General features: G+C 40.7%; 1 protein-coding gene across 1 annotated transcript in view; it reads right to left on the reverse strand.

Annotated features, from left to right (window-relative positions):
* Nucleotides 1–344: 344 nt before the first annotated feature.
* Nucleotides 345–15,586, reverse strand: part of Pid1 (phosphotyrosine interaction domain containing 1) — a 234,870-nt gene continuing 219,628 nt past the window's right edge. Inside the window, exon 3 of the mRNA XM_013025826.1 lies at nucleotides 345–2,439. Within this exon, the coding sequence (XP_012881280.1) occupies nucleotides 1,963–2,439 (477 nt within the window). The 3' untranslated portion in view covers nucleotides 345–1,962. The remainder of the gene's footprint in view (nucleotides 2,440–15,586) is intronic.

The raw sequence follows: 15,586 nt of genomic DNA on the forward strand, positions 1-15,586 counted from the left end.
CTTCAGAAGGAAGTACTCAGCACTTACCTCTTAAGATTTAAGTGTGGGTTCTCCAAAGATGTATAGCTAGTTTTATAAATAGTCATTATTTCCAATAATGTTTGGGAGATTCACCCCTGAAATAAGTTCATCATACTTAACAACTTCAATTGTTTAAGTTCCCATCTCAGCCTAGGGACAGCCATTAAAAATACACGGAAGACTTTTAGACGCAATCAATCAAGGAATGAAGTATTGGGGACCAAGTTTCATAAAACTCTTAAGTAGAAGCACACTGCATACTCAGACCTATTTTGCATTGCTTGAACAAAGGAAGCACACATCCAATATGAAACTCCTCGGCTTTATTAATGCAAACATATTTTTATTAAAGAATGAATGCATTTATGCTAAATAATAGTTTACATATGTCATAAAGCAACAAGCACAACTTCAGGAGGCAGGAGAATCTTCCTCAGTGATTCCATGCTTACTGTACATGCCTGAAAACTGGGTCCACACATGAGGACACACATATACACACAAACACATACACAGACACATAGGTACACAGACCAAATGCCGACACCATTGCTCTCTGCATCGGGTTAGCTCTCATTTAAGGCTTCTAAGGCATCTGAGGGTCCTAACATGACCAGGAGTACAAAGAGACTTTTATAAAGAAGCAGTATTACATGGAAACAGAATCACATACCTTCAGCCTTAAATTTTAACAAGCACTCTCAATTTCATTCCATGTCGACTCTATGGTATTTAAAGGTCGGTGAAACTGAGAAACCTCAGGATGCCTCAGTGAGAAACCATTTTAATATTTCTCCTTTGAAACCACAAATAATCACATATTTCTGACTCTAAGATTTAAGATAAGAAGATTTCCCTTGAGGTGGAAGATGGGTATGGGCTTTTTTAGACGAGCTGAGTTTCTCTAATTCATTCCCAACTCAAATGCCTTACTAAGGAAGGGACCGTCCAAGGCTTGTCTTACAGAATTCCTCCAATTGGGCCATTACCTAAGGAAATGGTCATAAAGTCACCAAGGGCTGAGTTACGTCCAGCCTTGGTAGAGTCTGATTATTCCTTTCCTCTTTCCGGGGTTTCTTGTGTTGTTGTCCTAGTTGATTTGTTTGTCATTTCCTTTGCTTGCTCAGTTATTTTCTTCCCTTTTGGTGTCCTGCATTGTGTGTGGAGGACCCATCTCTCTAGGGACACCAGAAAGGGAAACAAAGATGGATGTTGCAGCAGGAGAGAGGAGATCATTAGTAGATGCAACTATTCCAAGGAAATAGATGAAGAGACTACAATACGATACAAGGTCCTACTTGATATACTCATGTAAATAAAAGCATTATCTCAAACTGCGAATCAACTGCCGGCTACAGGGTTGTTAGTCGTAAAGCTCAATAAGGACTGTGCTGATTCACGTAGTGAGGAGACAGTCTACGACATGCCACCACCGGAGAAGAGCTCTCGGTCATTCCGGGGTGTCCCCTCCCAACTGCGGCCTCCTCATGGGCATCAGCACCCTGGGCCTCCCTCTGTCCATCTCTCCCTCCATCTGAAGCACTGTTGGATTCCCTAAGGCAGACTGGAATGGTCCTGCAAATCAAAGCCACGGAGTCTCTGCCTGACAGTGGTGAAAACTGGCATAGAAATCTCCCCTGAGAAGGTGTTGGCATAGAAGGAAAAAAAAACCCACCACTAGGAAGAGAATACTAGAACCTTCCATCCCCCACTACTCCCCTCCCGTCCTCCTCTCAGTCACAGCAGCAGCAGATTGCAATGTCACATAATTACACTTTAATGATACATTTCTTTAGATTGAGAATTGCTCTTCAGAATTTAACAAGCATGGGTGGGGCCCGGAGAGTGGCAGTCTTTTCATCCCTAATTTGAATGGTCGAGTATCTGGCGAAGCCTCTGGAAGCCTTGGCTGGGGCAACCTCCAGTCCCCCCTCCCCCCTCTCAGCCGTCATCCGATTCCAATTCCTGGGAGACCTCTTCGGAGGAGCTGTTCCTGTGGATCCGCCCGTCGCTCTTCATACTGTGGAAGGTCTTCCTGAAGGCCTCCATCATGGCGTGGGCCAGCTTCTTGGCCTCCAGCTTGCTCTCGCACTCCACGGCGTGGCAGTCCATCTGGTAGGACAGGTCATCGTTGATCTCCCTGTAAACCCAGGCGAAGATGTTGGGGCTCACATTGTGGTCGGCCGTGCAGTAGGCGATGCGGGCCACCTGAAAGGTATCCATGTGGACCGTGGTGTCGCCCTTGGGGTCGAGGTGGTGCAGCCACACTTGGAAAGGGCGGATCTCCAGGAGGGCGTTGGCTGGGAACACATCCTCTCGGGCCAGCGTGTGCCTCTTCCAGAGCTCAATGACTGGCTTCTCCGTGCAGCCAGACAAAAACTGCATGCCTGTGGTGGACACCTTGCCCAGGTAGGTGACCTGCGGGCGGGAGACAGCAAGCCAGGGGAGAGGTTAGCCAGCCAGAGGCTCTGGATTCTCTTCGTCTCAGTTCCTTTGCTAAATTATCCTTAAGTAGTCGTACAAAGGAGTTGCCACGTTACAAAGAGGTTTGTGAGGGTGGTACATCTTGGTCACTGCCACCCCTTTCCACGTTCTCCCCCCCTTCCCTCCCCATTCCTCTTTCACTTAATTTTACAGGATGTACATTGAGCTCTTGATTGCCTTCTGCCCCTCTTCTCCCCTTCATTCGTGGACTCCTTTCCCTTTGATCCCAGCCCCAACCCCTTTCAAGTCCCCGCTTCCCAGGGTTTATTTCCTTGAACTTTGCCTTTCTAAGGAATTACACTACTGGAGCTCTCCCGGGAGTCTATCATACATACTTCAGTTAATACATTTGTAGACAATTGCATCAATATATTTACTTACACGTTCATAAACAAAATTTTAGCTTCCACATAGAGAGGAGAACTTGCATCCTCTGTCTCTCTGAGCACCTAACATGATTGTTTTCCAGGTCTTGCCATTTTTCTACAAAAGGTACAATACCATTCCTTCTAACACATGAGTGAAATTCCATGGTGAATAGTCACCACATTTTCTTGATCCATTTGTCCACTGAGGGGCCTCTGGGCTGATTCTATACCTTAGCTTTGGTGGATAGTGCTCCAAGGAACTGAGCCCGTGTTCTTTAACATTTGCAGAATCCTACTGGAGATGCACAGAGGATTCATCTTGTCCACGGCTCTCAAAATTCCTACCATTCTCCTTAATAATGTCCCTACTTCATAAATGTAGCAGAAGTTTTTTAAAGAGACTTGAATTTTTAAAAATCTAATATGTAGAGAACTAGTCATCCTTCCCTGCCTCCTCTTAAATTAAAAATGAGTGATTAGAATCTTTTGTTTGATTTGGCATTTCTTTAAAAATCGTAAGGTCACTGAAAGTTTATTTTCAACTCAACATGCAGAGAATTTAATGATAACAAGGAATCAAAAGGGAACGGAATCTGAAAAACAAAACTTTTATTACATTTATCTCCTCGCTGGGTCCTCTTTTGAAATCTTTCCATTTGATTTCAGTTAGGCTGCTTGCTCCTAGCTAATGCCAAGGACACAAAGAATGCTCTCTTTAAATCATAGCCTAAAGCCTGATTGTTTTCCTTCCTGAGATAATTTCTTTTAAGATGAAGCAAGGCCTTGTTACTTCCCACTCAAACAATTTCCCAATGGATGAGCGGCACTGAATTGGCTATGTGAGAATTACTGAAAGGAAGAGATAAGACTAGCAGGCTGGCCTATTGACTAGCTAGACAGACAGTGTGAAGGCTAACATAATCACATCAACATCAACAATAATAGTGAATATAGATTGTTTATGATATGCCAAGAAGGTATGTATCTTTTTTATTTATCAAAAGATAGAATGAAAAGTAGACATTAATAGATAAAATCTAAAAGATCAGTTAAGAAATAATATGAAATTATACATAATCAAGTTTACAATAGATGCTCTGAAGGTAAAGAGGGGAAAAGTCTACCCAAGCCAGGGTAAATGAGACAGGCTATTTGGTTACTGTGAGTCCAAATTAATGTCTATATTTAGTAAATCTTTGAAGGTTGCATATCAAACATTTAGGACACTTTGGGGATAGGTATTCTTTTGTAGTTTAGGTATCTCTGCAACAAATGTTAGCTACATATTTCTTTTTTTTTATTTGGGGACAGATTTTTTTTTATTGTGAAAATACTGTACAGAGGAGTTTCAATTACATGGGCAAGATAATGAGTACATTTCTTATCAAGCATTGTTGCCTCCTCTTTGTTTTCCCTTCCCATCCTCCCCCACCTCCCCCCACTCGATCCTCCCCCCACCTTCACCAAAGTTGTAAAGTTCATTTTCGACATAATGACTTGTACATCTTGTTCCAATGGGTCCACCTGTATTCCTATTTGTTTTTTCCCTTCCCCTCCACAAATTATAGCAACATCAAATACAGTGAAAGAAGGGACATACAAAGCAACATAGAAATCATCTTATAAATGTGTTAGAAACAATTGCCTGAAAGAGAAAAAAAACACTTGAATACTTATCTTGGGGTTCATTTCATCTAACATCAACTTACGTAACCTTTTCTGCTTGACTCAGACATGAAAGTGGTGCTGTGGCTCAAGTGGTAGAGCATTCACCTTGAGCTGAAGAGCGCAGGGACAGCGCCCAAGCCCAGAGTTTTCTTTTAAAGATGTATTTGTTTGTCAGAGATGGCCATGCACACCTGTAACACCAGCACTCCTGAGGGTCATGAATTGAAAGTCAACCTGGACTGTACAGTCACTCAGAGCAGTCTTGTAAGCAAGCAAAACACAATTTTAAATCCTCACTCCACTGTTTACTTACCAGGTGAAGTGGTTCTACACAAACCTCTGGCTGAGCACCCACAGATATGAAGAAGAAGGAAGTAAGATGGACCAAGAAGAGGGCATGAATGGACCACAGTAATGAACATGGAACATTCAGCGGAGGGAAGGAAGGTGCCCCAAGAGCAGAAGACCTCAGAGAGTGGGGTGGAGTCTCTGGATTTCCAGGCAACAGGTCTCTACAGCTGGGGATGAGTGCAGCGATCCAAAAAGAGACAAAGCAGAAGGGAAGTGGAAACTGCTAAGCGTATTCAGCCAACCATCGACTGGTTTAGGAAACTGGCCTCTCCACCTTGACTGGTCACTGGGCCAACGCACTGGAGTGGTCGGCAGCGAGAGAGGGCTTGTGTATCATCTGAGCAATTGAGCCTCCATTTGTAGACATCGGACTGCAGAAGAATTGTTTTCTGATGTCACAAAGAGGGAAGGGGAAGACGAACAAATAGCAGGAACGCAGGCAGACGGCAGGGGTGGTGTGCATCAGGGGAGGAAGAGACAATGACAATCAAGTATAAAACTGAGATACTTGGGCATAGGTGGAAGGGGAAAAGATGACGGGTGTTGAAAATGCTCCCAATTCCCCAAAGAGAGTCACCAGCCAATCAGCTCACCGTGTTACTCTAGGGTAGAGTCAGATGACAAAGATGGATTTAGGAGAAAACACATAACATAGATTTCTGGAATAATGCTTTTTAAAAACTTGTCTTTTGTTCAGACACATAAAACAGTTCTTTATTTTTTGTGGCTTTATTGCTCTGGATGGAAGTGAAATTCATGTCATCTACAATGGACCACTTAAAGCATGTGATTCAGTACTCTAAGCAATCTTCTGAACAACTATATGTTTTACCCAGTTCCATATTACAGTCACCACCCCCAAAGAAGACCCTAAACCCATCCAACAGTTCACTACCTCCACCCACCTCACTCCCACTAGCTTATTCCTCTCCTTCTTGTCCTTATAAGTTGGTATTTTCTGTTTTATACAACTAAAATCACGCCATATACGAAGCTTTGTCTGGTTTCTCTCAGAGTAAAGTTAAGAGGCTCATCAAGGTATAGCATGAATGCATAACTTCCTTCTGTTTCACAGCATCTTTGTTTCCTCTTTTTTTTTTTTTTTCAGAGAGTCTTGGTATGTATCACAGGCTGGCCTTGAACTCCTGGCTTCACATCTTTGTGTTCAATAGTTTCAAAGCATACGAAGTTGAAGAAATGATTCTGGGAAAATGGTAGACTAGAAAGCACTGGAATCCCATGTCCTGACAACACATGCACTGGTAGAATCTGTCGTGACAATTTGTAGGCTTGCAACTTTCAAAGGAAAGTTCAAGAGATAGACTACAGTAAAGTTGGTCCTTCTCAGCCTTTGACAGAGTGTCAGTCCCCCCCATGTCCCCACTCTTAGTTTTGTGTCAGGTGGTTCCATGCATATCCCTGGAAGATCCTGTACCCTCACTCTGACGGCACCCCTCCTAGCAGAGGTTCAGACAAAGAAGGAGGATGCATTGTTGTTGTACCTGTCTCATTGCTCCAAGCCGTTTTTTCTCCTGCTGAAGTGAGATACTGCCAGGGGATTTAAAGAGCAACACTTCCCTCTTCTCCACGCTGTTTTCTATATTTCTTATTTGAAGACTAGGCATTAAAAACAACTGAAGGCTGAAAGTGCAAGTTCAAAAACTTCCAATAAGAATCTAAGTATGCACCCCAGGCAGGCCCTTGGGGTTGTGACAGCTCACACCAGTAACACAAATACACATCGAAAAATAAATCCCCAACACAAAGACCTTGGAAGTCAGGATCTGATTTCTAGAGTTACCACAACCTTAGATTCAAATGTGCAATTGTCGAGTGCAGAGAGTCAGGAAAATAGAATCTATTCAATGGGGGAATGAATCCACAGGAACTGTATCTCAAACGAAGCAATGGCAGATCTACTAGGCACTACAGACTAAGACACAGATAATCACAGAACTAAAGAAAGATGCCGAGAAAATCAAGAAGAATTGAAATTATCAACAAGTGACAGAAAACCTAAAACAAAAGTGTAAAAGGGGCTTTTGAGCTGGAAAGTACAGTAATGGAAATGAAAAATTAACTAGAGGGATTCAAAGATAGTCTGAGGCAGACAGGCCACTGGGGAAAAGAGAACTCAGAGCTAAATCCATACGTGGTTGGGCGATTTTCAACAAAACCATTCACTGGGGAAGGGGCAGTCTTTCTTAACAAATAAGTGTGGGGAAACAAGGATATCCAAGCTAGGCTCTTAGAAAAAAGCAAAAAAGATCAAACAAAAATTGGCAAGAGACTTTCACAGATATTTCACAGACAAAATTCAAAGATACAAATGACCAAGGGGCACGTGAAAAGATGTTCAATATTACTAATCATCAGGGAAAGTAAAAGCCAAATTAAAAAGAGTTGCCACATCAATTCCACCAGCATGATGGCTTTCAAAAATAAATAAAATAAAAGGTGTTGGCTAGAAAATGGAGAAACTGGAATGCTTGTAAGCGCTTAGTAAGAAAGATAAGCCGTGTGTGTGTGTGTGTGTGTGTGTGTGTGTGTGTATACCATATATAATTACTCATCAGCATTTCATCAGTAAAGGAAATGCTGGTAGAGGTAACATCTTGAAAAGGATGTTTATTTGGCCTAAAGTTTTGGCGGTTCAAAGCCGGGACCGGGACGCACTGCGTTAGTGTTCCTCACTAAGCATGGTGGATGGCAGTGAAGGGAGGCAGGCGCCTGGGTGCCTGTGGGAGGCTGGGGCCCATCCTGAACAGAAAAGAGAGAAATGACACAGGGGAGGGAACAATGGCAGGCTTGGTCTTTTCATACTTTCCCAAAGGGGTCCAAAACTTCCACCACCTCCCAGCAATGCCATCCCAGCAATCAAACGCTTAACCACAGTGAAATTTAAGGGGCACAAACCCTAAACTTAAGTCCTAACAAACAGCAAGAAAGCTAATTTTTTTAATTAAAGCAAAACTATCAAGTGGTCCAGCAGTTCTGGGTAGTTCTGAATAGTACCCAAAGGAATTGAAAGCTGGATCTTGATATTTGTATGCTCAGATTCAGTGAAATATTATAACACTACAATGCTTTGTCAACCCAAGCATCCTTCAAGACATATATAGGAAATATATGCATTTTATATTTATTTGTTTATGCAAACTTATTTAGTTATTTGCATATTTATGTAGCCTTCAAAAGGAAGAAACTTTGAGGACATGATGCTAAGCATAGTAACCTACTCACAAAAAGATAAATACTGCGATCTCACTGATATGGAGTATTTAAAATAGGAAAAATGGTAGAAAATGGTGTTGGCCAGGGGCATTGTAGGAAGGGAACGGGAAGTTACTTTGTAAGGGGTGAAGGGTTTCGAGGGGTTTCTGTCCTACAAGATAAAAAGACTAATAGAGGTGGACATTGGCCACAGTTACATCACATCATGAATTCATTTAAAACCACTGAAATCTAGACTCAAAATTGGTAAATATGGTAATTTTTATATTGTGTATATTTTCTGACCAAAAATAATCTTTAAGAAAGCTCATGGGGAAAGGAAAGTTCTTTGAATGCCTGATGTGAAGTATATTCCTTCTTCCTCTCCACTGAAACTGGAAATAACTGTTTATATTTGATAGGAAAAAATGCCCTGGAGGCTAAGAAAGTCCTTTGATCTGCTTTAAGCTTTCCCTCTCTCTCCCTCTCATTCTCTCTCTCTCCCTCATGTGCATGCATACACACACAAGTGCATACACACACAAGTTTCTTTCTAAAAATGAAAACAGGGACTTACATCATGGTATAATTAAAAAGGACTTTTGAAATTTTTATTAGAAGCCACAGATGATTCAACACCAAAGGAAAGCAATTTCATAGTAGTAAAACTTCCAACAACTTAGAAAAAAAAGTAATTCTACTTATAAATATTTACTATCCATAAACTAAACATTTTAAGGCAAATAAAGTTTTATTTTAGAGGTGTGCTTCAAAGAATACAACAGAGATTAGTAGCTCAAAAGGTTTTTATAAGCTAGTAGTTAAAACTATTTAATAATGTATAGGTATTTAGAAAAATAATTTTAGAACCCTGAGGTACAATACAGTACGTATAGATGTGATTTCCTGACCCATTTTCACCAGTAACACAAGAATAGCACAGTAACTATCAAATGTGTGGCATCTCAAATCAACACTAACAAGTATCTGCAGACATGTGAATAATAATTGTTACATCTGATGGCAAAGGTCAGGTACCCATTTAATTAAATGACAACTCTGTGAATCAGAATGCAGTAGTGCCATCACTAACAACTCCACAGCTTTCAATTCAAACAGGAGACACAGCCAGTTGTGCAACCAGTCAGAAGGTTGCACAAATCCATACCTTAGACAGAAAAGTGTTGGGATTTCAACAATGTTTTAATGATCTATGAAGAAAATTGCATAGAAGAGAGCCTCAAAAGACTGCACTTTGCTATTAGATGAGCACCATTTTTATTGTTGATACCTTCTTTCAGCCATCTATTCTTTATTCTTATCTTTAGACCTTTAGGGACATTGTGACATCTTAGCTGTAGTGGGTAATCCTGACGAATTAACATACATACATGTATAAGAAGAGCATAATAAAACCAACAGGTGTTACAAAGGATTAGGGAGAAGGGAGAGAAGTCAGGAAAAAAATTAACACACTTGATTCAAGTATCTTACATGCGCATTGTAAGTACCACATTTGTATAATTAATTTACATAAAAGATTTTTATGAAGGCCACAGGAGGATGTGTGTGGGTTCTGTGTAGATACTATGCCACTTCATAGAATGGATTTGGGCATCTGTAAATTTTGGTGTCCTTAAGAAGTGTGGAAACCATGTCTTAGTCATTCTCAAGCCTCAGCAGATCACATCAGCCATGACTTCATCAGCACCAAGTAATCTCTTTAATCCCCTCTAAAGAAGAAAGGCCAGAGTGTACTTTGAACTAGCAAAACTATGACTGTTCTCATAATTGATGAGGCAATGCCAGTTTTAACATGACCATTGTTGGTAGATAGAAAAACCCAAGCAATGTGTGCTAAGATGTGTAATGGATATAATCCTCCACACTCTATAAACACCCTGAGCTTCCAGTAAAGTGCGTGCACGCACGCGTGCACACACATTCACACACACACACACACACACACACACACACACACACATTATAGAACTTAGAAAAAGATGAAAATTTCATACCCAATATTGCATGAGCAAATAAACACACAGAGGAATCACCTGTTCTAGTAACAATTCTGAATAGTCTATTAGCTTCACTTTACAAAGTACAGTATTACTAAACCTGCAAATGGAAAAGAGCTGAAAGTGTAGCCAGGCACTCCTGGCTCACGTCTATAATTTGAGCTACTCAGGAGGCTAAGCTCCTTGGACGGTGGTTCTAAGCCGGCCGGGGCAGGAAAGTCCATGAGATTCTTATTTCCAATAAACCACGCAAAAATGCTGTAGATCAAAGTGGCAGAAGGCTAGCGTTGAGCAAAATTGCTCAGGGACAGCACACAGGCTCTGAGTTCAAGTCCTATGACTGACAAAAAAAAAGAGCTGAAAGTGGATTACTCTACTATTCTTCCCCAGTGTCGGTGACTAGGTCAGCATTCACTCCAAGTACTTGCTGGAAGCAACCACAATTCGCATCTAATATTGATGACAAATACAACAGAGTCCACCAGAAAGGAGGCAGACACACACCCTCCAATGCCAAGGGCTGCTTAGCAAACTCTCTGCCTGATTCTTCTTGATTAAAACTAGCTGGCTCTGATCAAATCTTCCTAAACAGACCCAGAAAAAACACCAGTGGAGTTTATTAAAAAGTGACTTTTCTAAATTCTATTAAGTAAAGTAAGCCAGGCCCAAAGAAACATTGGTCCCATGGTTTCCCTTATTTGCAATATCTAGTATATGTATGAGTCAAGCAGAAAAGGTCAGATAAGGTGATGTTAGGAAAATGAACCCTAAGATATGTATTCAAATGTTTTTTTCTTTCATGCATTTGTTTCTAATGCATTTATAAGATTATTTCTTTGTTGCTTTGTATGTCCCTCCCCCACAGTATAATCCCTGCTTTCACTGTATTTGATGTCGGTATAATTTGTGGAGGGGAAGGGAAAAACAAGTTGTTTAAATAAGGATACAGGTGGACCCATTGCAACAATGAGAAGTACAAGTTGTCATGTTGAGTGGGGGGGCTGGAGAAGGCTGGGAAGGGATGGGAAGGGGAAACAAAGGAGGAGGCTACAATGCTTGATAAGAAATGTACTCATTATCTTGCCCCTTGTAACCCCTCTGTACGGTATTTTCACAATAAAAAATAAATAAAAAATTTTAAAAAGTGACTTTTCTGCATAGGAAAGTATTTATAACGATTTTCATGGCTCTATTAAAACCTACACTAATAAAAATGAAGCTGAGGACTTTGATTTTCAAAGGAACTAGAGTGAAAAAAAAGAGGCCTCTACTCCTCCCTGCGTTGTTCTCCTGTGGGAACCTTCCTTCCCTCCCTCCCCCGTCCCCTGGGAGGGAGGTCCAGCATGCTGGAGGAACAGTGCAGGACTCTGGTGCGACCTCACCACACCCCGCGGTCAGGGCTGGTCACTGTGATCTGCTCTCCTACCTCTCTATGAAAGAGGTGAATGTTCTCCAGCTGAATGAGTCCCTTCTTTAACATCCCTTTCTTAAGAGGAGCAATTTCTGGAGCCACCAAGTGACAGCGAACACCGAATTTATCCAAAAGGAAGCCCAGTTCTGTTGTAGAAGCCCTCCCTCACCTAGGCTGTAGGAACAAAGGGACTTGTAAGATGACTAGAAGTCTCCAGGAGTAATGACGGGTTGGAAACATGTGGTAAATACCACCGTCTTCCCTAGGGAAGAAATGTACAACTGAATCACTCAGAGAAATACACAGCCAAAAGGAAAGTTTCCCTCGTGTGTCATTCCCTGGCAGATACCGACACCCTAAACAGACATTGCTGGGAGCCCCAGTGGGCTTTTCCAACGCTGACAGAAGAGGCTTTTAGGGGTTACTGTAGCATACCATAGCACATGGAGGTGCTAGGGAAAGGGGTCCTCAGAGAACAAAGTCTAAAGGGCTGATGGTGTCAGACCAGCAGAGACCTGGGTCTTCAGAATGTCCCCTTCACAAACATGAGTTTTCCAGCCTGCCAGCCAGCCCTCCATTCATGAATCATGCTCCATTCCACTGTGGCAACACAAGTTCCCATTGCATGACAAGTCCTGACAGGAAAGCTAGCACTTGCCCTTTCTCTTGGTTGGTCAGTCCATACTTCAGTCTGTCCTGCAAAGTCTTCATTTACTACCTGATTCACTTCATGTGAAACTGGACAATAAGAGATAGATCAATAGATTACAGACAGACAGATAATAGAGAAATATATAAATACACATATATGTGCATGTACAAACATATGCACACATAATGTCCTACTGCAGACACTGTGATTCTGATGCCCCCAAACTACTTATCACAAATTGCACAGCCCATCACTGGGGGGTGGGGATGGAGGGGGGAAGGACGTAGGCATAACTACTCTGGCCCAGGGTCAAGGTTCTTTCTGCTGCTGTTATCCCTTTCCTAAAGAGGATCTGACTCTATCATCTTTCATTCTGGCTTTAGCTATCATTTATCCAGCCATTCCTTTAAGTGCTCATACTGAGACCAAGGGGGATTGGGAAAGGTGACATTCTACCAAAGCTTATTAAACCTTCTAAAAGTGATATGTAGCCAGCCCCAGTTAAACTGTCCTTAACCTGAAATGTGTTTGCATAGCCCACGATTTAAATGAAGAAGCTAGCCTGAATAGTTGTGAGAGTATGCATAGGGAATACTAAGATTTCAAATTCCTAAAATCCTCTGAAATGCTGTTTTACAAAGCAAGCACGCACTACTGCAGAGAGCAAATGTGATGCGTGCTACAAGGGCCCCTACCCTGCCCCTGGTGTCATATTGTCAATATGGGTCTTAGAATCCAACACCGTGGTGGGCAGAGCCTTGTACATCCCTCAGAGAAGCAGCGCCTCAAATGAAGGCCAGCCTCAACTCACAGCAGGCCCGGCACCCTTTCTTGTGGAAAGCATCTTTAGGTCCACGACCCTGAAGGACTTTTGTGAGTCATTTGCACATGGTTGGAGATCAAAACTGTGAAGGAGTGAGTCTTAGTTACCATTCTAGGACCTATCCAATTTCAGCTTCACTAGACAAATGGGAAATCCAGTTACCCTATAGCCAGACAAGGATTAGGGGGAAAATGGCAACCATTCCCCATGAAAACAACTCACAAAGTCTCTGCCTATTAACTGCTTGGCCAGGATATTATATATACTTTTTAACAATATCAACAATGCTAGAAGCAGAATACAGATTTCCTAAATGTGCTGTATATTTATGCAATCCCTTTCTTAAGTAATATTTATTACAATATTTTTCATAAAGCCATAAATACTGAGGGTACTTTTATTATAATTGCTTATATTTCCTCCCAATTATTTGCCTCAGTTATGCTGACAAAAATCTAGAAGTGCATTTATAAAAATGTTACTGGGAGATGTATTTTCTTTTTATCATGAGGGGAATAAATTAATTAAACCTCTGATATTGGAGAATAATTGCATGGAGTCTTTAACTCTAATTTAGAGATGTACATTTAGCCATAACACACTCTCACCATTAGGTAGTTAAGTGACAGTTCTACTTCTGTTATGCATATTATAACTTTGTTCCGATGATGCAAAGTGACTTGATTTTTATATCCTATCTTGCACTTATCAGGCTGTCTTCCCTCCGTGCAATTTGTTCTGTCAATTGGGTCCTGGAGATGTGTGAAGTTTGGAAATATTGTCACTGTCACTGTCAAAGACAGAAGCAATTTATCGTGAAGGTATTGAAGGATGCCCCTGATGACAAAGTCACTTAATAAAAATGACACCACATGGAAATCCAGATACTCTCATGTTGTCTCTTCCAGTGAGCTTGCCTGAGTATGGTCACACCTAGCACTGTTCCACCCAGAGACACGAGAATAATTTATTTCATGACAAGTCTGATATCTCCCTCTCTGCTTTCTAATCTGTAGAGTATTCTGAAAATGGAGACTGCAAGCCTGCAGTGCACCGTAGGCCCTAAACTGTACACAATGAGAAAAGGCTCTAAATGATAAATCAATATCCAGCACACTGCTTGAGAGTTAATCCTGATGAATGGATTCAAGCAACAAGGGCTGTAGCAGGTGAAAAATGTCACCAATTTTAGTCCATGTAGCACTTTACCCGTTTATTTTCTGTGGCACACAACCCATTAGGAAAGAAACATATACAGCATTAAACATTTAGAAAGAATAATTTGAGAAACTGTTTGATTGAAGGTAATACACTAAACATACAAATCTATTGATTATAAGTCTAGTGTTCTTAATAAGTGGCCAAGGAAGTTTGGATACAAGAAAGGAACACTGAAGCTAACTGCAATTACCATGCATTTCAAGCACCAAAGACATGTTAACACAAAACCTTTCACATGCATAAAGTAGTTTTATTGTAATAGCAAAAAACTGGAAACAGTCCAGCTAACTTTTTACTGGTAAATGGCTAAAATGGCTTGGTAGGAAATGGAATTCCATGCCACTAAACTCTATTCATACCATGTCACAATTAAAAAGAGTAAACTTTTTGGTACATGCAAAAATTTGATCTGACTTCCTGAGAATTATACTCAATAAAGGAAAATCAAGTCTCAAAACGATATATATGTACATGTCTATGTGTACATATATATAGTTGTCAGGGATCAGAGACTGAGCTAAGGGGAAGGACAGTGGTATATATGTGTATAAGGGAAACAAAAGGGCATGGTTAAATACATCTACCACCTTTGGGGTAGATACATGAATCTACACATGTGCTAAAATTGCACAGAAGTAAACATATACAAATGTAATGAGTACCAATATAAACAGAAAGGGCTCAATAGGGCTGGTAGACTACATGAATGTGGCATTATATGATAATCTTATGAATGTAGAAGCTGAGTTAGGTATAGGGAGATTTTCTGCATTCTATCTCATATCTGCCTGCAAAGAGCAAGTTTGTCGCTATAGTTTCAATGAATAAAGTCATCTCATCCACCTCATTAAGTTATTTTTCTAATAAAAACTACTTGCTACTGATCATTATTTATCAAAATAAACTTACATTGTTCTGATCAACCGTGATTCCTATTAATTGTAAGGATAGCTCAAACCAGAAGAATATATAAACTTAAAATCACACGGGTTTCAGGAAATACTTTGAAAATCTCAATTATTTATATGGGATGAGATTTCTGATTTGAATATCTAACCCTTTGTGTCTCTCAAAGGGTGATGTATGTATATTTGTAACAAACTTTTGAGCATAACTTACACTGTGTCTTCATTCTATGGAAGAAACAGAAGAGACATTAAAGTTTAAGAAGGAAAGGAAACAATATACAATTTATGATTGCTAGAGAAGAACTATCTCATGATATTTTCAGAGATTCTACCCTGGTATTTACAACATATCAACTATTACACTTAATAGTACAGTGATTAATTACATAAAGTACATTAATATTATTGTTCTTTTAGCTATAATTTTATTACATATTTTATTTTA

The sequence above is a fragment of the Dipodomys ordii genome, unplaced genomic scaffold (genome assembly GCF_000151885.1).
Source record: "Dipodomys ordii isolate 6190 unplaced genomic scaffold, Dord_2.0 Scaffold1, whole genome shotgun sequence".
Classification (NCBI taxonomy): domain Eukaryota; kingdom Metazoa; phylum Chordata; class Mammalia; order Rodentia; family Heteromyidae; genus Dipodomys; species Dipodomys ordii.